At 45.6% G+C, this 26,271-nt stretch overlaps 1 protein-coding gene across 1 annotated transcript in view; it reads right to left on the bottom strand.

The window, feature by feature from the left end:
• Window positions 1-3,429: 3,429 nt before the first annotated feature.
• The window catches only part of ATE1 (arginyltransferase 1), a 68,491-nt gene continuing 45,649 nt past the window's right edge, over window positions 3,430-26,271 (bottom strand). Inside the window, exons 10-11 of the mRNA XM_010145056.1 lie at window positions 17,954-18,074; window positions 3,430-3,608 (exon numbers count right to left, since the gene is read on the bottom strand). Coding sequence (XP_010143358.1) covers window positions 3,430-3,608; window positions 17,954-18,074 — 300 coding nt within the window. The remainder of the gene's footprint in view (window positions 3,609-17,953; window positions 18,075-26,271) is intronic.

The following is a 26,271-nucleotide window of genomic DNA, read 5'->3' on the forward strand; positions in this document are numbered from 1 at the left end:
TGGTTTTATAAACATTGGTATGGTATGTAGCTCCAGTGCTTCGGGAAACACTGCTGATATCCCTGAAACATGGAGATGATTTCTGCCCTAAATATTTTCTACCCCCTCCCAAATGCAGACTCTTCCTGTAGCAGGACTGGGACAGAACAAGCAGGAAGAACCATTACAGCTTGGAGGGGGGATGGTGGAGATGGAAAGGCTGTTCTAGGCTTAGAGAGACGCCCCCACGCTGCAGTGGCAGCCGGACAACCCAGGAGGTTGTCCAAGAAGGACAAACGGCTCATGGTTGGTTATCTCCGTGCACAGAATGCAGATCCCTGCGTGGCCGCTCACTTCAGAGGAAGGGGTTTTTCAACCAACCAGAACTGCTACGGTCTCACGAAAACAAACAGCCAGTCCCACCTAGCCTCCGCTTGAGAGAACCCTCCCCGGTCTGCTCTACTCTCAAAAGAACGACAAAGGCTGTTTCAAGGCATAAACCTGTCATTGCTCTGCCCAGCTGGAACTAAAATTGAGTTCTGGGACGCGGCCGTGTGTTTGAGGTGACAGGGATCCCTTCTAACCACTGCCCCTCCTCGACTCGCCCGGTTTCGCTGTTCACTGGACACCCAGTCATCCTCCAAGACAATGAATTCCCACACGGTGATACACAAGTCACACTTGGAGCTCTTACTTACTTACAACAAGTCACAGAGACTAGAAACAACTTTATTTTCTCTCCTTACAAGTCAAACAGGCCTGCTGAAAAGCAATTACAAACTCAACATGCGGGTTCTTGTGCATTTACTGAAATGTGTGGCTGCTGGAAATGAGTAAGATCCCCATCTATTTCCAATCAAAACGAAGAATCGTATTTGTTAGCACCGGTCACAGCTCTGCATTTTCTTACCACCGTTTTATGCTCATTTATCAACAGATGACAGAACAAGGCGATGTCGCTTTAGGGATTAACTCTCACAAACTAACTATACTAAAAGAAACCTCTCATAAAATCGTTTGTACGTAGTTAAATATCTCTAAATTATCTCTCAATGACAACATCTCATTAAATAAAATTGTAATAGTGGTGAATTGTCAACTCCACTGAAGTCAACGGCAAGATTTACAGAACTTCATCCTCGGACTCTATTCCGCTTCTGGAATGGGGGTCGAGGCATCAGTCCTGAGAAACACCACACCAACCTCCTTCTGGAGTAACACTAGAGCGGCCAGTCAGCTCTCGGGATACTCCTCAGCTGAGCTCCTTGCTGGAGTCACGCTCAGCGCTGCGGGGTTTACAGATCCCCCCCCACACTGGGGTTTTACACACCCGCAGGCTGGAGCTCAGGGGCAGCGGGCAGCCCCGCGTGCCGGGGGCTGCAGCTCCAGGGAGGTCAGAAAGGGACAGCACCGTTTCGGAACTCACAGGAAATGGTCATTTACCTTCAGTGGTCACCTTAACAACAACTTCGATTTTTAATTTTATACTTATCTGACTTCTCGAAACAGAGCAGCAAGGTCCCGTCCGTTCCTAAAAGCATGTCAGTGACAACAGCGGGCACGACAGGATGGAGCTCTTCGAGAGCCCTCGGTGGGGATGCTAGGTCTGCTCCTTCGCAATTTAACAGAATCTCCAACTTCTCCAGGGTGTCATGAAATGGTTTGGACAATCTTTAACATTTTGGAAGTCATACTGGGATTCCTCTGTGCCCATTAGCTGATTTGATATCAGAAAAAGGTTTTCTATTTTTTTTTGTTTGCTTTTAAGCCATATGGGCATCAGCGCTTCTCAATGCTTTGTGCAGGCGGAAAATGTGACACTATCTGACATTTCACTGAGTGGCAAGAGTACTTTCTCTACAGAAAGGGACTCCATAAACATGTTCAAAAGTAGCCTTTAGCGGTTCTCCTGTGGTTTAGATAAGACACGGCCAAAACGGAGTGTCCAGTGTACAGGAACTCCTCCGTCCTAGGCAACAGGTGACAGAAACAATCTGGTTTGTTGCAGACTAATAAAACATAAAATTACTTTTTGAAATGACCGTTGATCTGTATTCTATAACAATAACATTACAACGGTCAAACAGATACAGGAAAAAAGTTACATCTGCAATGGGCACGATTCCCCAAATTCTTATGTCTGGTTCCACATAAAAATTAATGGTTCGTAACATTGGCCAAGTGTTTAAAGTTAGATCAAGCCCAGGAGCGACACATGTAACCTCAGGGGGCAACACTGAGTTTGGTTCCTTTCCAAGGGGAAAAACACCTACACGTATATTCTTGAATACGAATCTTCACAGGTTAACAGGAAACTTCAGGTTGATTCAAGGTTTCTTACCAAGCAGGCAGGAAACACCAACGCACTGCTCTTGTCTGGATGCTGTAACACATCACTGCATCACACAGCAGTGTCGTGTCCCAAAATTCCTGTCACCTGTATGGCTCGGTGGGGACAAACTCCTAACAACAACGGTCCTATCTTGGATAATAAAGTGCTTTCGTCAAGCGTCACAACGTTGTGTGTTTCCAACAGGATTCAGTAAAATGTTATTGAAGACGTTAACCTGTGAGCTGCTGCACCAGAAACAAACAGTCAATAAAGATGCAGGAATATGAGATTTAAGTCTTTCCACACAATTCTGCAGGGGGAAAAAAAAAAAACGCCACACACCCCAGCAGTGGTACCTTTTCAAAGGATAAGGCTTATACCAAAACCCCACTGTGCCACGTGGCTGCGTATCTTTGGTATATTCATAGTGCAACTCTTCTGTTTCATCTCGAACGGGGAACGTTTTCCAAAGCAGCGTGTGCCCTGCCACTGCGAATCCGCAGGAACTCAGCATCCCCACCCACCGGGAGCTCAGACACCCACCTACTGCTCTGAACGTGTGAGGAATGGCCAGTGGAAATGATTCCTTCCTGTTTTTAAATACGCTATTGAAATAAAACTAAACCATGCCAGGTTTCACATTAGCAAGTAACAGCACGTTTCAATTCTCTTGCAAGAGTTTAGGAGCGTACAAAAGTGAGCATAAATTTCACGGCAATTTTTAACGACGGCTATCCGAGGTGCTACGTGGAAACATCTGTAATTCAATTATTGTTAACCTAGATTTAGTCAACCTTTGTCTCTACAAAAAAGACACCTGGTTTTCATTTTGCTTAGATGCTTAGAATTATTCAAAATGCATAGAAAGGCTAGAACTACTTAATGAAAATCTATTGCAAGCGTGTTTTTCTAAACTTATATTGCTAAAGCCTTGCTGCACTGTATGTTTGACTGGGGCTGGCCTCCAGACACAGTACCACGTATTCACACGAGCCGAGATAGAAACCTGGGTTTCACGCTGCTGGCTGAGCAGGCATACTGACACACAGCTATAGCACAGACCATCCCGTGGCGGTGCAACCCAGCGGAGCGCCATCGACAGGCCATCGAGCGATCCCTCAACTCCTGAACAGCAGCATTCGTTCGGAACAGCTCTGTCCAACCAAACTTGCGTATTGCTGAACACTGGCCTCGTCGCTTGGCCCCTTCCTCCTCTTCTTATACATGCTGTAAGGCATCACGGTTCTCTTGTGAAGGACTCTCACTCTGCCCAGCTCCTTAATACGACCTTCGTCAACTGCAAAGAGAATCAGAGAACACGAAAATTAGTCATTTATACTGCCCACGTGATCTCAATTTATGCCACCAACTTCAACGTGCCTCATGAAAACTGAATTAATAGCACTGCTGCGCTGACGAGCCACAGATGGAAGCAGAGCTGATCTACAGAGCGGTCTTCTCGGGTCATGGTTGAAAACAAAACCGGGCTTGCAAAGTAACTGTATTTGTGGTGTGTGAAAAGACACATCCCGCATCGCACATTTCTAACAGTGGTAGGTAGCATTTCCAAAAACACCTCCAGTGCTCTACGGTAAAATTCTCTTTCATTTGAGGCTCCCTGGAGCCCACTGCCGAAGTGAAACTCTGTCTGGGAAACACCTTCACACACAACCGGCCAGAAGAGACTTGCTGCTGTTGCCAGCTGCGCTCAGCCACCACAGCCAGCGCCTGCAGGCTCTGCCAGCACAGGGCACTCCCCTGCCCCCGCTGGGAAAGGCGGACAGAACCAGCAAGAAGCTTCCACCCCGTCTGCATCACAAACTCCCTCCTCAGGTGGATCTCCCTGGCCCTGCAGCCCCCACCTTTGCTCCCTCATTTTTCCTGGTTTCTGATTTTCTCTAGGAGAACGAGGTGAAACACTTGCCCTTACGCTGAGTCTGATCGCCGAGCTCTGCAGACCGGCAGAGCCAGCAGCGCAAGCACGAGCTACCACATAGTTCCTCAAACTGCCAAAGACACACACACCATCTTATGTGCCTCCTCGACAGAGCCCTTGTGACTAGACTGACCCAGAATCACACACACAAGAGCACTGTTGAACAAGTTAAAAACTTCCTTATTTTTATGAATCCAACTGATGCTCCTATTGCTGAATAATAACGTTATACAACCGCTACGCGCCAGAAAAACTGGCTCCACAGTGCTAGAAAAGTCTGTAAAGAAAGTGAGAGAACACAACACACACTTTGGGCCTTTGCAGGATAAATTAAATGTATTACAAAACGCTGGTAAAAGAAATCTTGGACTTTTCTGAACTTCAGGATTAAAAAACCACCAGTGTAAGAGACAACTTAAACACAGAATCTAAAATACGAGTTTGAGAATAGAGCCATATAAACTCAAACATATGGATTTATAATTTAACCATATAAATTCACACAGTAACAGAGAAGAGATGCTTGCTAGAATGTCACGTAAAATATGGAAGCTGTTGATTCATTGCAGTCTGGGGAAGCGGTGCCGTCATTTGACATGTAGAACATAGAAGGCTTCGTCCCTTCAGTCAGTTACATCCATCAGTATCGTTTGGGTGGTAGATAGAAAATCTGAACTTCAAGATCAGTTCGGCAGATTGAAAGACCTGTCGTTCCAGGAAACGGAGCGACCGCGGATGCCAACTGTCTTGTCTGTACTGAAATATCACCCTGTAAGTCTCCAAGCTAAAAATACAGCTCAGTTCCTGCTGGATAAATTAACTGTCACTCCTTTCTCTTCTATGCTCCTAAACCAGCAAATTATTTATAATAGATTTGTGTGTTGAAATGTGAATAGAATTCACAATTGCCATCGTGATCCTATTAAAAAGTCACAAACAGGAGTTCAAATCCTTTGTTCCACCCTCATACCACTGCGGAATGCAATCCCTGCGTGGAGGATTTCTGCTCTGAAGAAAAGCCCAAAGCCTATCAGATTCCTTGCTAAGTAGCTGCAAAAAGCAAAGTAAAAAGTAGAAGTGATCTGAAGACCCTCTACACAACGGTTTGTCTTGGCAGATGTTGGGCAGATACTGGGTTGAGGTCTTGGCCCAGCTCCAAACGCACACACAGGCACCTTCCTCAGAAGCATCGGCAACGTCGCCGAGCGACACCGAGCAATGAGCTAAAAGCAGGAGCAGTGGTCTGGCCTCCAAAGGCAGCGTCCCCCCGAAACGCCCACTCGGAGAAGCGGAAAGAGCAGGAAGCCTGATGAACTCCTGTACGATTCAGGTTTTATTTCTTTGCACAAGCCAAACCAGCTTCCCCCCAAAAGTGCATGTTCCCTGAAACTAAAGCATGAGTTCCCTGCGCTGATACGTGCTCCTGCTGGAGCACCGCCCCGAGCGAAGGACAAACACATCTGCTGTTTTGATGGCCAGCTACGGCCACACCAGCTTTCGCTGGTGGCTGGGGCAGGTCGAGCTGGTGCTGAGCAGTTCCGACGCGGGAAGCCGGCCTGCAGCAGGCGGGTTCTGCTGCTCCGCTGCAGAGCCACGCGTGGTGGTGCCCCGGCAGCGGCACCTCTGCCCTCACCCCCTTTAATTTACTCCTCACAACCAGGACATCTTTGTCTTTGTCAGGGGTGTAACCTAGAGACGCAGCAAGCTAACTTTTTTTAAAAATACTTTTTTTCCATTTACAGGAAAAAATAAGTGAAGAAATAATTAAAAATAAATGACAAATGCAATGACTTCCTTATTTTCCAAGAGGAAAAAGGACACCTGCCAATTTTCAAAAAAACCCCACCGCATTAGTTACAGGAAAATATTTCCTACGTTTTCTGTAGAGAAGGGGTTCAGAATCAGTACGCAGTCTCACTGAGGTCTGCTGTGGCTAACTCAAAACAGAAACGTGGCACTCCAGCTCAACCCTGACATGACGCTGTTTCTGCTCACAAGTTTCAGTTTCTTTTAATGCTACTTAAACCCCCTGGAACAAGGAAAGTATTTGGCCATCCTCATTCTGTGCTTCTGCATCCATGCTACATGGAGAACCTGGATTTATTTTTTTCCTCCATGGCAGGATGAAACAGTGGAAGGGAAACAGGCAAAGAACCTTGTTCCAAATTTGAAATATTTAAAACGGTGCTGTTAACTCAAACCTGGGATCCCCTCTGGAAGGAGGCTTTGACGGGAACTCCCACCTCTATAAATGACATTATAAACTAGTTCCCATTTGGCTTAAAAATGAAATTTCAGAATAAACTATTTGCACCTCTCAGCATTAAATCTACAAGGAAAAAAAGATGTGAAGACATCTTGATGACTGCTGTATTTTAGACTGACAGCCCAAAGGGGATGCTCGGGCTTTGGTTCTGGTTCAACTTGTTCTCGGGTTTTAATTTTCAATTTTGAAGCAGTCAGGACCCGCATCACTTTTGAAGATGAACACAGTTTTCACATTCTTCAAATCAAAGAAAAATAACAGGTTTAAAATTCAATTTAGAAGGAGTTTAAAAGTTCCATGATACCTGAGCTTCCAAACTCGGTGTAAAAACCATCAAGAGAAGCACCCACCCCTTGCTGGATACACCGCGGCGATGTTGATTTATTGGAGACGCACCACAGCCCTGTCAGGTGGTTTTTAAAGAAGTGCTACCCCTAGTTTACAGGGCCTCGCCCCAGCTAATGATCAAGGATTTTAAAACAAAGAAACTTGAGAAGGAAGAAACAAATTAACTTTGCAAATTCTATGACTGAAATGTAGGAGTATTAACTACCCGAAACAGAAAATGTTTCCGCCTCAGACAGAAGCCTGACGTATCCGACCTTCGACTCTGAGCTCGGCTCGTACTCACTGTAAAGCATTCTCTTCGTTCAGCAGCAAAGCAGAGGAAGCCATCCTCAACCCCAAAGGGCCACCGCCCAGTGGCAGGACGAGCAGTACCAGGTCACAGCTCTATTTAGGTGAAACAGCGAGTTCAAGTGGGCTGCTGCCCATACTGCTGCTTCCCTACGAGGCTCCCGCACCGAGACACGTCAAAGGGCAGAACGCCCTGGGGTACAAACCTACCAACTCGAACCAAAATAAGAGTACAGTTGAGACGAAGCATAAACAACGACGACAAAGGAATCCAATAACAAGAATTCTTAATTAAAAGCAGAAAGCTTTTATCCAGAAAAGTCACAAAGGCAGCGCAGTGAAATGCTCCGCTCAGGATGTTCTCAGCAGCCAACTCTTTGCAGTTACCCGAACAGGAGAAAAATAGGAACTCCTGATATCATTGTTCAAAAAGAGCAGGTTTCTAAGGGGGGAAACGGACCTATCAATGGCCCTTAAAACACAACGCCAGAAGAATCACACTTCCACCACTATAACTTATGGGGAACCTTCAAACAGGTAAAGACGGGAAGCTGCAACAAGGGTCAACCCTGAAGACATCTTCCAAACACAACTTCTGGGCTTTGTGCCTGAAATCACACAACTGGCTGATGCTCTGGGATTCAGTCTGGAGAAGCCAGCACACTAATCCCTCGACAAAGGGCTTTCAACCCCCGCTAACCCCGCTGGGCCGCGCGGAAACAATAACTCATTGTGTTTTGACTCTTATTATTCCAGTAGTAAACATGAAGAGGGGCCAATGGAAAACATGTCCCGGGAATACGGCGATCCAGAGCAGCGCTCGTCTTTAACCCTCCGCTCACCCACAAACACAATCCTCTGACCACGGCGCCTAACGCCCAACTCCAAGTAGGGCCCAGTGCTGGGGCATGTGTGAAAGCGATGCGCATAAACCAGCGCGTATGAAATTCCCGGTTCCTGTAAGAGGAGCTCTGGTACAACACCGTTATTCTGACCTCCCTCCATTTATTATCCCGACGTGTGGTGACCGACAAACGGCTCCCGAGGGGCTAGGTCGAAATGATACTGGGATTTCTTCGAGGACTTGCTGTTCAGGGATGCGCTAGCAAAAAAACAACTCGTACCTGGGAAAACTTTAGTGAAGTGAGACTGCAACCTCCCACCCGAAATCAGGACCCAAAGGCAAGACACAGTCAAAAAAAAAAAAAAAAAAAAAAAAAAAAAAAAAAAAAAAAAGGAATAGAATGTAGTGGCTGGCGAGTCGACAAAGATAACTATTTCCTTTTAGATGTTCTTCCAGAAGACAAAGCGACCCAGTCGGTTCTTTTGAAGTTGTATCTCTGACACCATTCCTGACTTCAGAGACGAGAACCGAGTGTGAATTGCCAACAAGGAACATGAACTGCAAACCCAGGAGGCTGTTCTGTTTTTTTTTTCTTTTTTTCTAACAAATACCCTTTTTGAGCCCGCAGGCAGCTTGCAGTTACACCTTGGGTTTAACTGCCCAGGACACAAGGACCGCAGCAGGCACAGCTCGGTTTTAAACCCGCGAATACTGCGAGACGCCAGTTCCTGCAGAGCGGCTCTCCTGGGCTGCTCAGACCCTTTCTTGGCTGAGCTCTTCTGCTCCTTAAAGTATCCGAGTTATCCAGAACAACGCAGGAACGTGCAGTATTTTGAGCTGCTCATTTCTCTTTAGAGACAGAAGAGAAAATCATGGTCAAAATCCAATGAGCGCTTGGAAACAGCACCTGAAACCAACCCTGTAAATCATGGACTAACAGGGAATTGAAGCAGCACAAGGATCTTTCCGGAGAGTTCCACGAGCAGTACCTGTCACAGCTCAAGAACATCATAATCATCAGGAGCTCAGTTCCTGATGGGGGAGACACATCAAACGTGCCATTAAGTCTGTGAACTAACAGTGGCGAATACTAAATTAGGGAGGCATCGTAAAGAAAAAAACGAGGGGTGGAAAGCATGTCCCCCTGCCCCGCCACCTCCCCTTAGGGATGGATGAAATATTTCATTCATTTCGTATGAAAAACATGAATAAGTATTTTTCTTAGGTAAACACAAAATGCTGACCTCACTGCTAGCTCTAGTAGGACCTTAGTAACTACACCGACAGCTCAATCAGCACAGCTTATTCCATCTACTTCCTGATCTCCACTAAAATCAGGCATTTTCTCACGACAAAGTGACACTAGAGTCAGACTGAGCTGTGGAGGGAGAAGTGTCTAACACCACGTTCCGACCTTCCTGCCCGTGTGAAGGCAAAGCACGACTGTCCTTCCCAGCATCCGAATTCCTGCAACTTCCAGTGACTGCAAAGCTGACTTCTATGACACGTAAGTGTGCAGACTTTGTTTCTCATGCCAGATTAATTTCACAGGGCTAACAATGGAGGAATGGCCTTACTGCCTCATTTTATGTATTTTAGAGTCATTCTGCATTGCTCAAACAAATGGAGAAAACAGCCTGGGTAACTTTAACGGGCCACTGTCACCCTCCGGATTGTAACTGTGCCTCCAGGGAACTGAAAACATCTTTTGTGGCTGAGCTACAAATACAAATTACAAATAAATATTAATTAAAGAGAATTTTTGCAATTTGGAACATTTCTTTTAATTCTATTGTACAAATATATTCCCATATACTTATTTTCATCACATTTACGCAAGAATAAAAGATGTTGGCAGCTTTGTCTCTTTTTCTGAAGGGAAATCCTCCGGTGGGACTGACCCGAGGCCAGCTGATCGCAAAGGGGCGCTAACAAGGACTTCAGCCTTTCACAAGGCTTCCCAGGAGGCAGCTCCACTTTCAACCAGACGTTTAATCACAGGTTTTAACGACACTTCAAGCCAACAGCAAAACGCAGGACTGAGCCCCAACGACAATGGTAAAACCAAAGGAAGAAGAGACCGCGGTCAGAAGCTTTAGGGAGTTACGGCTCCAAAACATGGGATGGAAAGGGGAAAAAAATCTGAAGGAGCAAAGAGTCAAACGCTATTTATTAAAATATCTGCACTTTATAAACTGAAAAGAACTAAGAAGATCTTTCAAAAAGGGCAAAGTCCTTGTTATGATTGATATATGGGGAGGAAAAAAATACCCGAGTCAAGCTGAGAATGACCAGTGCGCTTCCACGAAACAGGCAAAACTGAAGCAACTGGCAGTAGCTTATCAGCTAAATAAGTCGATTATGGCAATCAATTGACTGGCTAAATTAATTAAAACATGGAATCAAATTACATTCCATGTGAAAAGTCAGGATGATGTCACCGGAGCAGAGAGTAAACACATTCTGAGGCCCCAAGGATCGTTACAAAAGGTCTGACCCTGGTGGCTGGTAGCGTGTGGCTGAGCAGGGACATCCCTTCCCAGCTGCTCCGTATCTGCACTTCATTACGGCTTTTCCCTTCCATCACTTTCTGAAACTAATCCCATCTGCTAGCTCTCCTCGGCATGAAATAAACCCGCACGATCGCTCCACTTATCCCACACTACTTCATTTTCAATTTCTGCTCCTGCCTTTCTAACACCTTCTGAGCACGGAAAACGGTTTCTGCAAGATTTGCAGCCCTTGTCCTTCCCCACATTCCCCTGAATCTTCACTAAATAATGGTCCAAGCACAAAAAAAGCAGAATTAGTCTGCTAGAAAACCAAGAGCCACACCAGTCAAATGGCGAAGAAGTATCTTGAGCACCCAAGCGTCTAGGATTCACCTCCTCAGTGTGAGGAGGAGTGAAATATGCCAGGATCTCTTTATTTTTCAAGGAAAGTCCTCAGAAAATTACATAATTTCAAAATACATCTGTTTGTTACACAACCTGCATGACAGTCATTTTGGATTAAAAATGTGTTTTGGGGAATTTTGCAGTCCAAGCCAAAGGTTTCCTGAGAAACACTGCAAGTCAGATGATGGTGCTTCTTGAGCGGCATTGGCTTACCAGGCTACGTTACACCCACCCAGATATTTAGCAAAGTTTGGGATTTTCTAGAACGCAACATGGAGTTCATACAGTAATGATCCTTCCAATCACATTTTAAAGACCTTCCTGTCTTTTCAATTAATTATTTTGGGAGACTCCGTTGCGGAGCTGATGGCTCAGGGTAATTTCTGACCCACACGCCAGTTTCTGCTATGCCAGTCGGTTGGACCCGTGAATTCAGTTAATAACAGTACCTTTTTATGACAGAAGCGCTGGAATAGTTGAGCATATTTTTGTATATGAGGCTAAAACATGAGCCAGCAGTGTGCCCAGGTGGCCAAGGAAACCAATGGCATCCTGGCTTGTACCCACAGTAGTGTGGCCAGCAGCAGCAGGGAAGTGACTGACCCCCTGAACTGGGCACTGGTGAGGCCACACCTCGAACACTGTGTCCAGTTTTGGGCCCCTCACTCCAAGAGGGACACTGAGGTGCTGGAGTGTGTCCAGAGAAGAGCGCGATGAAGCTGGTGCAGGGTTTCAAAAACAGGTCCTGTGAGGAGCTGAGGCTGAGGGACCCGGGGTTGTTTAGCCTAGAGAAAAGGAGGCTCAGGGGAGACCTTCTCGCTCTCTGCCACTACCTGAAAAGAGGTTGGAGGAAGGCGGGGTCAGTCTGTCCTCCCAAGTAACAAGCGACAGGATGAGAAGAAATGGCCTCAAGATACATCAGCTGAGGTTTTGGCTGGATATTGGAAAAAGTTTCTTTACAGAAAGGGTTGTGAAGCCCTCGCCCAGGCTGCCCAGGACAAGGGTGGACTCCTCATCCCGGGAGGGGTTTCCCAGCCATGTCAAGGTGGTGCTGAGGGTCCGGGGTTACTGGTGACCTGGCAGTGCTGGGTCAATGGTTGGGCACGATGATGTTAGAGGTCTCTTCCAACCAAAACGATTCAGTGGGTCTGTAAAACTCCAGGCCAGTCATCTCAATTTAATCCAAACACACTAAAACGTGAGGGGAAAAATTGCCTGGCTGCACCTTATTGGCACTGTCTTCAGAGTTAAACATCTTGTGCGCTCAAAGATCACACTGCAGTAAGAAATACACATTCTGATGAATCTAAGTGTTTATAAACTTAATTAGAAACAGATAGAAACTCTTGTGTCTCTTCTAGAGGAGCTGCTAAAAAGAATTCCTATGTCTGTCTTTTTCTCGGTTATAGAATTCAGATTTATTACCTGTAGCTCTTGTAAGACAGTGGAAAGCTAGTTCTTTAGAAGAACATGGTGCGGGAATTATCAGAACCTCTTTAAACTGTTTCCTGACTCTCTGAAGCACACAACCCTGTGTCTTTAAGAAGTTCTGAACAGCAGTTGCTTCAGAGCAGACCAGCAATTTCTCCCTAGTCAGATGATTGCACAGTTTAAACTATTTGTTTAACGTTTTCCATCTGTGACAGTTCTGCAGCTCCATTTTCACTATCTCAAGAACTTCAGTGCCTTTATCCTTGAAGCATTAATTTGCATCACACTACCATGACAGACATTAAACTGTCTCTCGCCTCAATCCATCCGAGCCGATTCACAGATGCAGTGCATCCATCACTGCCCCGGGATCTAAACTATCAGACGGGACCAGACAGGGACCACAGTTCACTCTACAGACACAAAAGTGTGATCGTGGACTTTCCATCAAGAGGTGGAGGAGGAAGACCACCAGTGTCATGGAAACACACCATACTTTTAAAACAGATCTTAAAATTAAACAACCTCTGTACCTGATGTACAAAGAAAAAGCTGTGGTTTAAACTAAATACAGCTGTGTCTAACTGCCCGAGCCCGAGGATTTCTGGGTAAGATTGCTACGGGTCCTTCACTAGGACTAACAACCCGCCAGAAGCATTGAGATGCGTGATCAAGTCGCTAATAAGGGGATTCAGAAGTTATGAAGAACTGGGAATGTTGTTTGCATTTTACAACTCTAGGGTACTACGTGCAGCAGAATAACAACACTGCAAAGCCATGAAAATTGTCACTGAGTACATAGCAAAAAAAAAAAAAGGGAGTTAGTGCTGTAATAAGTGAGAGAGGTAGTTCTGAAGAAAAAAAGAGGTTGTTTCAGCTTGTATTCCTGGAAATTTTATAATCTGGTAAAAAGTTGCAACAAAACTTAAAGACTACTCAGAAAAAAATGGAAATCCTAAGTAATTTTCTTTAGGTCAGTAACTCAGAACCAGTGATCTGGTTCAGCTCTGTTCATACAGTAACACATCGAACGGGGATTTTCACAGAGCGATGCTTGGGAGCCCGAAGTGAGACCTCTCGCCTCAACCCCTGACCTCTGCAGAGACGCGTGTGGTGTCCCAGGACTCCGGCAGTGATCACTGGGCTCATCTGTCGGAAGAGGAGAGTCTGGACACTGAGTTCAGTTTGGGATTTGGTTGGTTGTTTGTTTTTTTTTTTGTCAAATGGTTAAGATTTCTGTGTGAACTTGAGGCTATTTTTAAGACTTTCTGGATCTCAACATCTGTCTTTTGAGCAGACATCACCTCACCGGTAGCTGCAGGCAGATCACTGAAAAGCTCAGAAAAGACAAATTACCTTCTCTTGCCTCACGTCATTTTGGCTCAGACCGACTAGAAATAGCCTAATCTAAATTCTTTTAAGGACTTCCACTCCTCTGCTGGAAGATGGAAGGTCTTCATTGCTGTGTGGAGATGGTAGGTACAAAGTCTGGTCTTCATCAAGACCAACGAGAGGAGGGTGGTTGCTGAATTGTCAGGAACTGGCACGTCCCTGCTGGCATATGAAGTTGGCTTTAAAACCTCTTCAGGTTTTCACACCTAGTTGGTTTCTAGAGCGTATCTAAAAACCAGCCTCTCTTATCCACCTCTACAAGTACCTATCTAGATTTCCAAGGTCTAATCCTACCATTACTTATTTCAACAGCTATCTTCTGTTCTTGTCAAGCCCTTCTCATCATTTTACCTATATGAGCTACCACAAAATTTATTTGCCTGCCTTTCCATGCATGGTGCCACCCGCGGCAGGATCACATCAGACCGACACCACTTCTACAGCTCTCCACAGCCTGTCCCATGCCCATCGTCATTCCTGGGCCCTGCAGGCAGTAATGTGAGTTCTGACTGCGGGATCTGATCATCGAGATCAGTTTATCTGGGTTTGAAGGAAACTCCTTTGTGTCTCCCCACGCTCCTCGTTTCCCCTACACCTCTCATGACGCGAAGGATTTCTCCATAAACTCTAAAAGATACTACTGTACTTCCTTGGGTCTCTCTTTGAAACTCTCCTTCACTGGGGTGTTTACCAAAAAATACACGCAGTTTACTCCAGTCTATTAACTCTCCAGTCTACTAACAGACCGTAACTTAGTCTATCACTATAACTGAGCAGACAACCCCCAAGTGCTTCTCCGTTTCTTTACACCATCCTTTTGCATCCATCATGGTTCGCGTTAGACTGTGCTCTCTGCAGCAGTCTCGTCTCCAAGAACATGCGAAGCCAACGCAGAGGAGTCCAGGTATGCCTCTGTTATGTGTGGTTTTCAACACTGGAGAAAGTTCTTTCAGTTTAGCACGATTTTCAGAATGTGCCGGTGTCCAAAGCCTCTGTTACTGCCCCACCCCACTAAGTGCCTCTTTATTTGTAAGTAGTGACTGCCCACTGCTTAATAACAGACACATGGGATCTAATCAACCTCTCTCATTTCTAAGATGAATTTTTCAAATTGAACAGACAACAAAAATGAAAAATCTGTTCTGAGACACGAGTAATTTAGGCAAGAGTGGTAATTTATAACAGCAAGAACACTCAACAAACGCGACCTTCCACCCACGACTGCCATCTGAGCGCTGCCACGCAATGTTGTTTTTTCTGGAGTAACTGATGGTTTCCAGCACGTGGAAGGAGCTGCACATAAAGAACCTACCAGCGGTTTGTTTCAGTATCTGAACTTAGCACTCGCTGGCACAAGACCTCATTGCTGCCGCGGCACGACTGCAGTGTTTCGGGGCTAAGTAAGGTTGAATCACATTACACTGGCCAGGAGTAGTAAAGAGCTGGCCCCGTTCCAACCATCAGGCGCTCGCGGTCTGCCATCCTCAACAATAAACAGTTACTACAGTTCCTAAGATTGCTTTCCTGAGTTGTTAACTGTTAGACACTTTTTTAGACTTATCTCTGCGGTATAAAGAGTTAAGATCTCTGCTCAGTTTGTCTGTCCTCTCTTCATTCTCCAACTGTTAATAAAAGTATTAGATGTCAGAGGAAAAGGGGATGGAAAACAATACACTTAAAAAAACCATTTGAAAATGCTCAAGCTTGGGACAACCACATAATTCAAACCAGGAAAAAATCCTCTGCCAATATCAATTATTATTTTTTAATATTTCTGAAAAAAATGGCTACTTTTTGTGAGCATCTCTTTTTTCTTTCTTTTTCCAGAAAAGAAAAAATAAATCTGATTATAGGAAGGAGCTCAGCAATGTAATGCGTACGAATACTCAGCAATCTTCCTCGTACTGCTGAGACTCGGAAGGTCAGATCACACAGCACCCTCTCCTGAAGGAGCACTCGCTGTTCTATGCTGCCTTTCCATCACCTGCAATTGGTAAATTTATTAGGTCATTTTATTAAAGGGAGGGAAAAGAAGTTCAAAAATTGCCAAACATGATGAACAAACACACCAGCATCAGGCACCGTTTCAGAACTCTTCTGACATTACAGACAATATTAGAGGATGACCATGTCCAGTGACTGTTTTACTGCCCCGGGCAGTGATGCAAGTCACACTGCTCCTCCCAGTTGTTTACTGGATGTGATTATTGCCCTTAGTTTCTACACTCCTGATAAATCATGACCTACTTAACTGACATAATTATGGGCAGGGTTACAGAAAGCTGATTCAAGACGAATAAAGGACACAATCATTCCTACTGCTCTTTGTCAAATTCACCGTAATGTCATTACACTCACATGACTGACTGTTGTAGAGAGTCAAGAAGGAGGAAACTCCTTTTCCTGGAGAGAAATCGCTTCCTTAGTGCTAGCAACTACTTACACCTCAAACAACTAGCAGCTCACAGCAGGCCTGGCACAGTTCAGCGTGTAGCTTTTTAGTTTTAATTTCCTCAAACCCCAGGACCTAAGTCACTGTTCAGCAGTGTCTGGAGTGAGCTGCTCTGTGCAGGACATGGTGCAAAGGCTTATATCTTGCAGTTCCCAAGCGTGTGGTATGCTGGGGCATTTCACAGCGTTGAGAAGATGGCGCCCCTTTGCTTGTTAACACCTTCAGAGGCAGTGGTCCGGGTGTCATTTCTGGGCTTAGATGAATGCCCTCTTTTCTTTCTGAGTAACAAGAGCATCTCAACACCACTGGCCTCCAACACCATTTCCCCTCCTCCTCCCTTTGTGTTTTTTCCAATTGCCTCTCACCAATCTAATGGTTCTAGTTGATCATGACATGATGTGCTGCCCATTTAAACCTTTTACACCTTCAGCTTTTCCCAAGGTGATAAATACTCTTCAAAGAGCATCCCAGCACACTCCCCAGTCTCTCCCACCGCATGGAACGGCTACCTGCCCAGTTCCTAAAGACCAGTTGCTATTTGCATAGAACAGTGAAGGTAATTCTGCTACTAGAACTTCTAAATCAATGCCTGTGTCTAGAAATCTATCTGAACATCAGTTTTGTAGTAATTATCATTACTATCTTAGTGTTCCAGTTGAGCAACCCAGTCACAGCATGAACGGGAACATGCACAGGACGAGGAAGAGCACAGAACTCGAGCAGCTGTTCCAGAAGTTGACGATCCTGCTTACGTGGTCATTGCTCTTCAAATGTCACTTCCCTGCATCCTGCCCTGCCGACGCTTCACTGTTAACCGACCCGTGAATGAAGCGGTATTAAACTACAGCCAGGAGAAGTGAAAAGAAAGCAGCAGCTGTCGAAGCCTACTCAGCCTCGGACACAGGTACACCTGTACGTCCATGGCCAGCAACAGACCGTGTTTTTACAGACTATGAGCTCGATCCCTGACAGCCCTGAATAATACAACGACTTTTCTCAACCCTTACTCAGTGGGGAAAGAGAAAACTCCAAGGAGATGATATTCAGCAACTTGCAATTAATAAAATAAGTTAACCCCTTTTGCTTTCCACCCATGCACCACACCAAGGGTTCTCTAGCGCAGCTCCCCTGGGGTCTGGAATCCACGCCGGGTCCACAGATGAAGCAAGTACACAGACTTTTTTCCATTTGATTGCATCATTTTACAGTATCAGTCACGGTCAGTACTAATTTCAACCATTTTACAAATCACTAGTCTTTTGGCAAATCACTAAGTACTGATTTTACAGATGTACAAATCTACCTCGGGGTGTGTAAGAGGTTTCTGCTGTTCATTGCGCTCTTCCAGTTCACCGCCAGACTGTTAAACTACGCGTGCTGGTTTGCCGCTTAGCAAAAGCACTTCACGCCTCCAAGCTTCTCCAGCCCTCCCACTTTCCTGTCTTGATTCTAATTTCCTTTCTTTACACATTCATACCACTAGAATGTAAGGGAGGAACAATTATTTGACCGGTTTTGCTCATTATTTTGTTCATAATTATCTGAAAGGCAGCAGCATGTGTTAATTTTGAGCTACATACAGCCCGTGAGGCAGAATGTACTTAAAATTTGTATTGCTTATGTTAAAAGATAAAGCTTCATTTGCTAATGCTTGCTGGAGGAGTTGTGAATTTTATACTTTTTATCCTTTACAGGTAAGATTTCCATGATGCTCCAGCAGCAGACGATACCAACACATCACAAAAAGCAGGCAGACAGCTTACAGGGCTATTACTACTTGTTACTTACCCGCCTTTACGTCCTGGTTGAACCGACAGTACTTGGAGTGCTCGAGCAGGGGCAGACACTGCTCTATAGGCGTCCAGACGTACGTCTCCGGACACAGCAAGTCCGAGGGCTGGTACTGACCCTAGCAAGGAGAAAAGAAAAAAGAGAGCAGTCGCATCAGTAGCACCAGAACCCTCTGGCTACAGCTTCCCACACTGTCCTGTGACCAAAGGATCTAACCTGATCTACACCAAGAGGGTCAGAAAGAGCTTCACTGAAACCACAAGCTCCCTTCTCCGGGGCTTTCGGCACCACCTTGGTGTGTGTGAGGCAAATGTAAAATCAACATAACGCATTTTTACGGATCCAAGATGAACCAGAAAAGTTTTGGCTTTGCCGACTGAAACTGTAGTTAAGTTATCCTCCAGAGTCCTGTTGAATTGCTGCCGCCAACACCAAAAAACCTCAGCACCTCCAAAAGCAGTTTGTCTCAGGTGTTGGTAATGCCATCAAATAATGGGGACCAAAAAAAAAAAAAAAAATCTAATGGAAAAAAAGCCACTCAGCAGTAAGCAGGATGCTATTTTCACTGCAGTAGTGAAGGAGCAGTTTGCTTATTGCTATTTAAATGGTAACACTTTCTTTTTCATTCACGGAGGTTTTCCTGGAATAGCTTACAGGTCACGATGAGTGACACTCTACCAGGTTTTTGTTGATTAATTAGGAAGATATTCTGTGCAGGCATTCCCAGAAACTAAACAGCCACCCAGAAAATCACCACCTCAGCAATAATAACCTCCTCTAATCAGATCTTCATTTGATTTAAAGTAAGATTATTCATCGGCCTATAAATTCAGTCAAAAATCTATCTTGGAGGCATTACTCATTTACTCCACACCCTCTCAACGTTCAGAGCCTTGTGGTGGCAAGATCACAGTGATTTCTAAACTGAAAACTCGTCACAGGTATCAGCTTGAACAACAGACATCCAGGGAACACACTGGAAAAGTTCAGGGATCTCAGTTCCGCAGGTCTTGAGGCACCAGATAAAAGGCTGGGTGGTGTAAGTCGTCGCACTGCAGTCAACCCCATGAAGAGTTCTCCAGCATCAATTACTTTAAATTGTATTTAAACTCATTATCAACTACTAAAAATTGTGAAAAAAGGCGAAGTGGCCTTGCATGAAGCTGCCCAACGTTTGAGACGGGACATAAATAATTACTGTGACTACAGTCTGGTGAGAAAGACCAATTTTTTAAGGTCCACAAGATCTCCCGTTCTTTTAGACGCAACCTCATGCAGCAGCTCTTTGGAGAATCAGAAGAACCATTTTTTGAATGTTTGCAGTGATTCCAAACTCTTTTTCTTCTTCTCTTACTGTTCTGACGCTTCACAGTATTTACAGTCGAATTAACAGATTATGTGTTTCCCACCAGCTGTAAATTGTTGAGCAAGAAATACAAAATTATCTCTAATAAAACCAAAATCATAACTGCCTACATGAAAAGAGCCAAACCAAGCTTCATGCTGAACCTTGTCAAATACATGATGTCTCTTTCCAAAACGAGTCTGTACGTCTCCCGTTTTCTCATTTGACAAACATTCGGGATTGACTTGTAACTACCGTTGTGGAGTTTGGGTTTTTTTTAATTAAATGCAAGTTTCTGCATTAAATTAAAACAATATTCCCCCGATTTCACGCAGAATCTTACATCTCATGGCCTTAGAAAATCCTTTAAGGCCTCAGAATGGAAATGACATTATTAAATAAACCTCTTTGAAATGTTACGCTATCCAAACAGGAACCGTTGGGAGGTATGTGAAGGCAACGCTTAAAGAACACTTGTAGTCACCATCGCTCAGATGAAAAGAAAAAAGGTAGTAATTGTTGATTTAAAGACATTTTCTCAGCTGGCCGGGAAACAGCCGAGTGACTGTCCCCCAGAGCTGTGGCTGAGGCTCAGGGAAGAGGAGGCGGCAGCCGAGTGCTGGCTAGCAGCGCAGGTCTGCCCAGGCTGCACGTGAAGGTTTCTCGGGCACTTCCACTCTTCTAGAAGACGCTGCCTCCGCACCGTGAGGTACCGCACACCTGTGAGCCCCGCGTGTGAAGACTGTACGACGCTGCAGCCCTGGTTTACTTTCCCTGTTAGCTCTCTGATGTCACACTCTGTCACACAGGGCCATGTGACATTAACGCCATCGCTGGCTGGGTCACAGCAGCAACGGGCTTCTCCAGCGCTGAGCAAACAGCAGCGGGGAAACAGGCTGTCCAGTCCCTCACTGCCAGCTTGTTACTCGTCTGGGGCATCAAAACACCCTGCGTGGGAGCGGAAAGGCAGGAATAGTTCTGAGGTGACTGACTGCCTTTAGATGTTTCTTCCCCCAGAATTTGGACTGTGGTTAACAAACTTCCCTCAAGTTTATTATCACCTGAGACTGAGGTGACGACACGTCACTGACCAGGGACACCAGCGTAAATAGAAGTAAAAATCCAACAAGCCATTGATGCTCTTCACTATCCTCCTGTCCAAGAGCATTTCCAAACACACCAGAAGGAAGGTGTTTCTCCCGTAAAGGCATTTTCTTTACCCTACTGCCTGAACCCACATCCCATGACTCAGCCCGCGGAGGACATGGCAACACGGACACAGCACAGAGGCTGCGTCTATATCCATCCGCAGAACTTCTTAAAGCAAATGCAATCATTTCCAAGAGCTTCTGTCCCTTTTTTTTTTTGTCCCCTAAGCACTTACTTTCAGTTTACTCACTTTCTCAAAAATGTTGAAAACCTCACTATGAAAATATACAGCCAGGAATCCACCTCGCTGGGTTTTTCCCTCTTCCCTCGTGCCTGGACTGTGAAAAAGCTGAATGCAAGAACTCAGCCAGATGCTGCCACAGGTACAGGAGCACCGTACTTCAAGAAAAATGTTCACATTTTATTATTCCCTCTAAAATGATTTTATCATCTAAGAGAACTGCCTCCAAGCATATTATTTATATTCCTTCCTAATACCGCTGATTGGCGGTACACACCCAACATCCACCCAAAACAGAAAGGGGATCTCCACAAGAGAACTGCTGCAGAGTTATTTATCCAGCAGAACTTTACCAGGTTTGGAAAATCATTTCTCTTTGGCTTCAGATTAAACGAGGACACGTTTCAGAAGGGAGTCCGTTTATGCTCAAATCCACAACTGAAAAGACTCGGCTTCCTTTTACCTCACCGTATGAAAGCTCACAGACAGCAGCACTGTTTGTGCTGTCCCGAGCAGCTGGGAACACCTAACTACAAGACTTTCCACAAGGAGTATCATCTGACAGACCATCATCCCTGAGCACCTGCCTTATGCTTCAGCTTCTTAAGCCCCGTACCACCTGCTGGTGAAACACACTCGCTCAATACACAGCGACCGCCTGTTTCCGCCTGTGCGCCCACGTTTTGTCGAGAAATACCCAACACCACGTAAAATGTGCTACTTTGAAATGTCTTTGGAAATACAGAGATACATTTGCCTCAAATGTCGTTATTTCTGATGCTGTTGAAAACTTCTGTGGACATGCAGGCACACCCTTCTCGAGGCAGACGGGTAACGCGATCGGAGCGGTGAGAGCAGCCGCTGCAGCTCACACCAGGTGGCTGCAGGTCAAACGCCCCATCTCTCAGCGAGGACTAGAGCAGCCTAAGCACACAGCGTTACTCGGCCGCACTCTCTCAGCCTCCACCAGGCTGCAGAAGGGCTCCCTCCACAACCAGGCAACACCCGCAATAATTCATTTTGCCGTTCAGTAGCAACTGCTTTCATCTGCTTCCATCTGCAGGCTCTCTGATGACCACTCCTGCCTCTACCAGAGACGCGCTGAACAGTCGCTGCCTTTTGGCCACGTCACTCGTCATTTCACACACAAATACACCCCCAGCAGTCTGAAGGGGCCAAAATTCTTTACTGCACCCTCTCACAGAAGGTGCTCCACACCTTTAACCACCCCAGCCAAGCTGTCCTCTTGCCAATTTTGCTTTCTCTCCTTTGAAACAGGGGGAAAGGGCTACAGGAGGGAAACATCCAACCTGCATCGTTCAGGGAGCAGGAGCGCACGAAGTATAATGAAGACATAAAGAAAACCAAAAGAAAAAACTGCGTCTTTATAAATATCTGACTAATCTATCAAATGGCTTGATTAAAAAGCAACATTCAAATTAGCATAGCTGAGAAATTCCCAAGTATGTGGTTTCTTCTACCAAGTCAACTCCACTGCAGTATAAATGTGACTGTTAATGTTTAATAAAAAATACCTCCACGACGTTTTATTTTCACAAATGTTTGGGTCATTTTTCCTCCTATATAATACAAAAAAAGAGCCTTTAAGGTGCTTTCCCTTATACTATTAAACACGCTGCATTTTAATTGGAAGCTTCTGGAAATAAATTTTAGAGTGAGGCTGCCAAGCTTGAATTAATACTTCACACCATGGTATTTTTTGTTCTACAGCTCCCAAACTGGAACCGACCATAACTTCTCTGAACTTTTGTTCCACAGGAAGGGCAAAGGTTTTAATGAGACTTTAGTCAGGAGATTACTTTTTAAATATTCTGTAAAATCTGAGGGATTTGGTAAGCACTTCAGATGAAAAACACCAGCAGAATTTGTTTTTGTAGTCTAAGTAAAATTTAAAATGTAAAACGACCAAGAAAGAGAATAGTCTCAAAACCAAAGAAGGTCAAGCAGCAGTAGCGCTGAAAAAACAGAAGAGGAAGGTTAAACACACATTTAATTCTTTTATCAGGTACAGTTTACATCTGTATTCTATTTTTTCACAATAAGCCCATTGATCTTTTATTAAAAGCGAATTAAGAGTGCCTCCATCTCCATTTCCAGCCAGCTGCTTAAAAAGAAGCTCCCAGGCTCCGTAAACAAGGTACCCCCAAATTATCGACAGCAATCCAGTGGAGCGAGGCGGCACCGCCCTGGGAAGAGCAGCCTGGCTCCCGGGGTGTCACAGACAGTCTCTGCACTGAAAGCCCCTCAGCAAGGGTCTGCAGCAGCCCCCTGCTCCCTGATTTCATTACAGAAGCCGCACAGATGCTGTTGATCTCCAGGAGAGCCCCTGGCCAGCAGCTCTCACTGCCAGCTTTGCGCAGTTGGAGGTCGGACCATGCCACGCTGTGCTTCGAGCAGCGCTGGTGGGGACAGACAGCTGAACATCTGAGTCCATCTGTGCTTCCAACCAGCCGTGCTCGCTCACATGGCATCCATCAGGGGACGGCCTGAAAGACTTAAAGACAACAAAACCCCCCCACCCTGAAACAACCTTCACAACTTCACTCCCACCTCATCAGCACTTGCTTTTTTTCCCATATTTTTATACTTACAACCCCGCCTCGGGTTAACAGATAGCAAATAAAGCAAGCAGCTTTATCTAGAGGTGGCTGGAGACTTCAGATCTATCATCACAAAGTGATCAGCGAATATGAACGTATACACCAAAGAGGAGCGAGAGCAGCCGGTATCCATGGTGGGGAACTCAATGAGTAAGTAACCACCAGTTGGATCTAACCACAGGGTCCGCTGTTCCAGGTGCACACAGGCTGCTGGTTTTACCCCAACTGGGAGCTCGGCACTAGCCACGCAGTCAGCCTCTCCAGGAGCCCCGAGCTGCGTCCCTGCGAGCTGAGCCACCCTGCTGTGTTAAAGAACAACCGGTTGTAGTCCTTAAAAGCTGTTACAGATGACAACCAAAGGCGCTGTGCAGCCCGTGGAGCTCAGACTTCTTCAGCGAAGTACGTGAAGCACAAGTCCTTCCTCTCCCAAGTCTGCTCTGCTTCTCCTCCTCCTCCTCCTCACTGTGTTATCCAGGCACAACACTAATATAACAGGAATCGTACAGCAGCCAGGGAGCTGAACGCGCCTTCCAACACATCCCAAACGCAGAAACTCCGAGCAAACACCCACCTGTTCCTGCCTTGCTTGCTGTCCCGTCAGCGCAACGGGAACACCCTGGAAGCTGTATTGCCAACAGCAGCACGTCAACACGTGTTTAGGTCAGTTAACCTCTTACGGCATGACTTTTTCACTATTTTCTTTTGAAATGTGCCCCAACAACCTTTAAACTGACTGACCAAGGCAACAGTATAATTTGTCAACTTCCACCTCTGTCATTTCCCAATTCAATGTAAAGTATTAACAGAAATAACTACTGATAAACTGTTTCCCGGGAGAAAAGCGTTCTGGCCCTTGTTTCCTACACGTGTTATAACTAGCAGGCAACAAACAGTTTCCTACAAATACTGACTACATGTTCGTGCCTAGCTGTTCTTCCTACACACAAAATCTGTGGTGTTCCAGAAGGTTTTCACAGCGTCTCTCAGGTGAAGAAAATCTCTCAGGTGAAGAAAATCTCTCAGGTACACGCAAAACAGACAGAGTACAAGATGAAAAGGAAGACAGCCAAGACTCACGCTCAACATCCTACAACCATCACGCCATTAGCTGGCCGTTAACTGTCTATATGCTCCTAACCCACCACCAAAGTGGAATGAAATCAAATGGCTCTTAAATTTCACTGACATTCAAGGTAAATGTCAGCCCTTCATTTGCCTGTGGTGGTCTGCACAGCAGCACTTACAGGAATACATCCCTGCTGCCCAACCCCCAAAATACTTCCAGAAATTTTTATCATTTCTTTGTTTTCCCAACACAGGCTACTCCTAGGAACCTCCTGTTTGGGCTCTGCTCTCTTCAGAACTCAGCGTACACTGCAAATAGCTGCTTTTGCCTTGTGCTCTTTCATAGAAATAATCTGAAATATTGAACACTTTCCACCTTGCTTTTGCCACTAAAGAGCTGCTTTCCACTGAGGAGAAAGGGGCAACTGTGATTGTGACAGGACTCCTGTCCCCGTGAGTCCTAACTGTGTCCAGCTCTTCCTCTCAGGGGAGGGAAGGACAAGGACAGGGAGTCCATGGCAGCGTTATCCTTCCCTGCAGTCACTGGGTAACGCGCTGAGAGGCCGTGGATGGTCCTGTCACAGACCCACGCTATGAGCTGCTGCACGGTAACGCACAAGGGGCCATCAGCGGGATCTGAGGAGCCCCCAGAGTGCTGCCTGAGATAACGTACAGCCACGGCCACGCTCCAGTGGATCCCGCTATCCTCTCCAACACCACTGTGTTAATCAATGAAGTAATTCGGGTTTCACATTTAAAAGTGAACAGCAATTTTCACACTCCAGAGAATTTCTCTCAGCTGCTGTGGTGGGTGATGCGGGCATGGAGGGTGGTTTATCAGCTTGGGACGCAACTGGCCAGAGCTGAAGGTAAGGCCCAGCTCCAGGCGTACTCTGTCAGCCATGCTCAAGCCACTCTCCAGAAGCGCTGCCAAGAGTTTCTTTTTCATTTATAAAGACGAGTAAGGGAGAGTTCTCCATGGCATGTCCTAAAGCCACCCTGTCTGAACCACCGGGTTAAAGCCACTATGTCTGGAATAAATAATCTGGTCTTACATTGCAGTAAGCTTAACGTAAACCGGGAATGCCACTGGGCTGAATTCACCACGTCTACGGTGTTTCCCAGTGCAGAGTCGACATGTGATGAACCGGTCCCTGCCAGAGCAGCAAGGAGCATCATTTACCCTTCGGCAGCTATGGGACCTGCTGCCACACCCACGGTGACAGGAACAGTGGGTCCTGGGCTCGGAACTGCCCCAAGCTGGCTAGCTGTTTATCCAAAGCTGAAATAATAACATCCACATGACAGACAAGTATGAGGACAACTCCTCAAACTGAGAAAAATGGAGAAATATTCCAAGCATGCAGCAACTCAAAAAAGCTTACACAAAATTAGGGTCGCTCTTGAAGTGTGTTTTCTAAGTACTTCGACATCATCAAACTACTGATGTATCTATTCTGCCTTTCTGTACTGTCCAAGGCTCCTTTTCTATTATTTTCTTCTTGTTTCTATCTGCCAGCCTGTGCTGTACACAACAGAGTTTGTAAAATAGGCCACTGAAACTCAGTTTAGCTGTCGGTGGTGCTACATCAACTTTGTGTTTGGCATACGAGATGCTGAGAAGGGACGGTACTCGCAGGGAAACACTACTCTACAGTCCTGGCTGGAATTCCAGAGACTGCCACCAAGAAGATTAAAACGTTGCCTAGCTTCAGATATGGCCATTTCATCTCACTCTTTTACTAATACTTGGCATCAGTGACACTAATCTGGCAGAATGGTGACATCATCACAGGACTGAAACTCCAAAGACTGTTTCTAATTCAAGATGTATTCAAAGTGTACACATATAGAGCCTGAGATTCCCTATGAGCTTAAAACTGTATGTTCAAAA

The sequence above is a fragment of the Buceros rhinoceros genome, unplaced genomic scaffold, assembly GCF_000710305.1.
Source record: "Buceros rhinoceros silvestris isolate BGI_N320 unplaced genomic scaffold, ASM71030v1 scaffold14001, whole genome shotgun sequence".
In the NCBI taxonomy this organism is placed as follows: Eukaryota; Metazoa; Chordata; class Aves; order Bucerotiformes; family Bucerotidae; genus Buceros; species Buceros rhinoceros.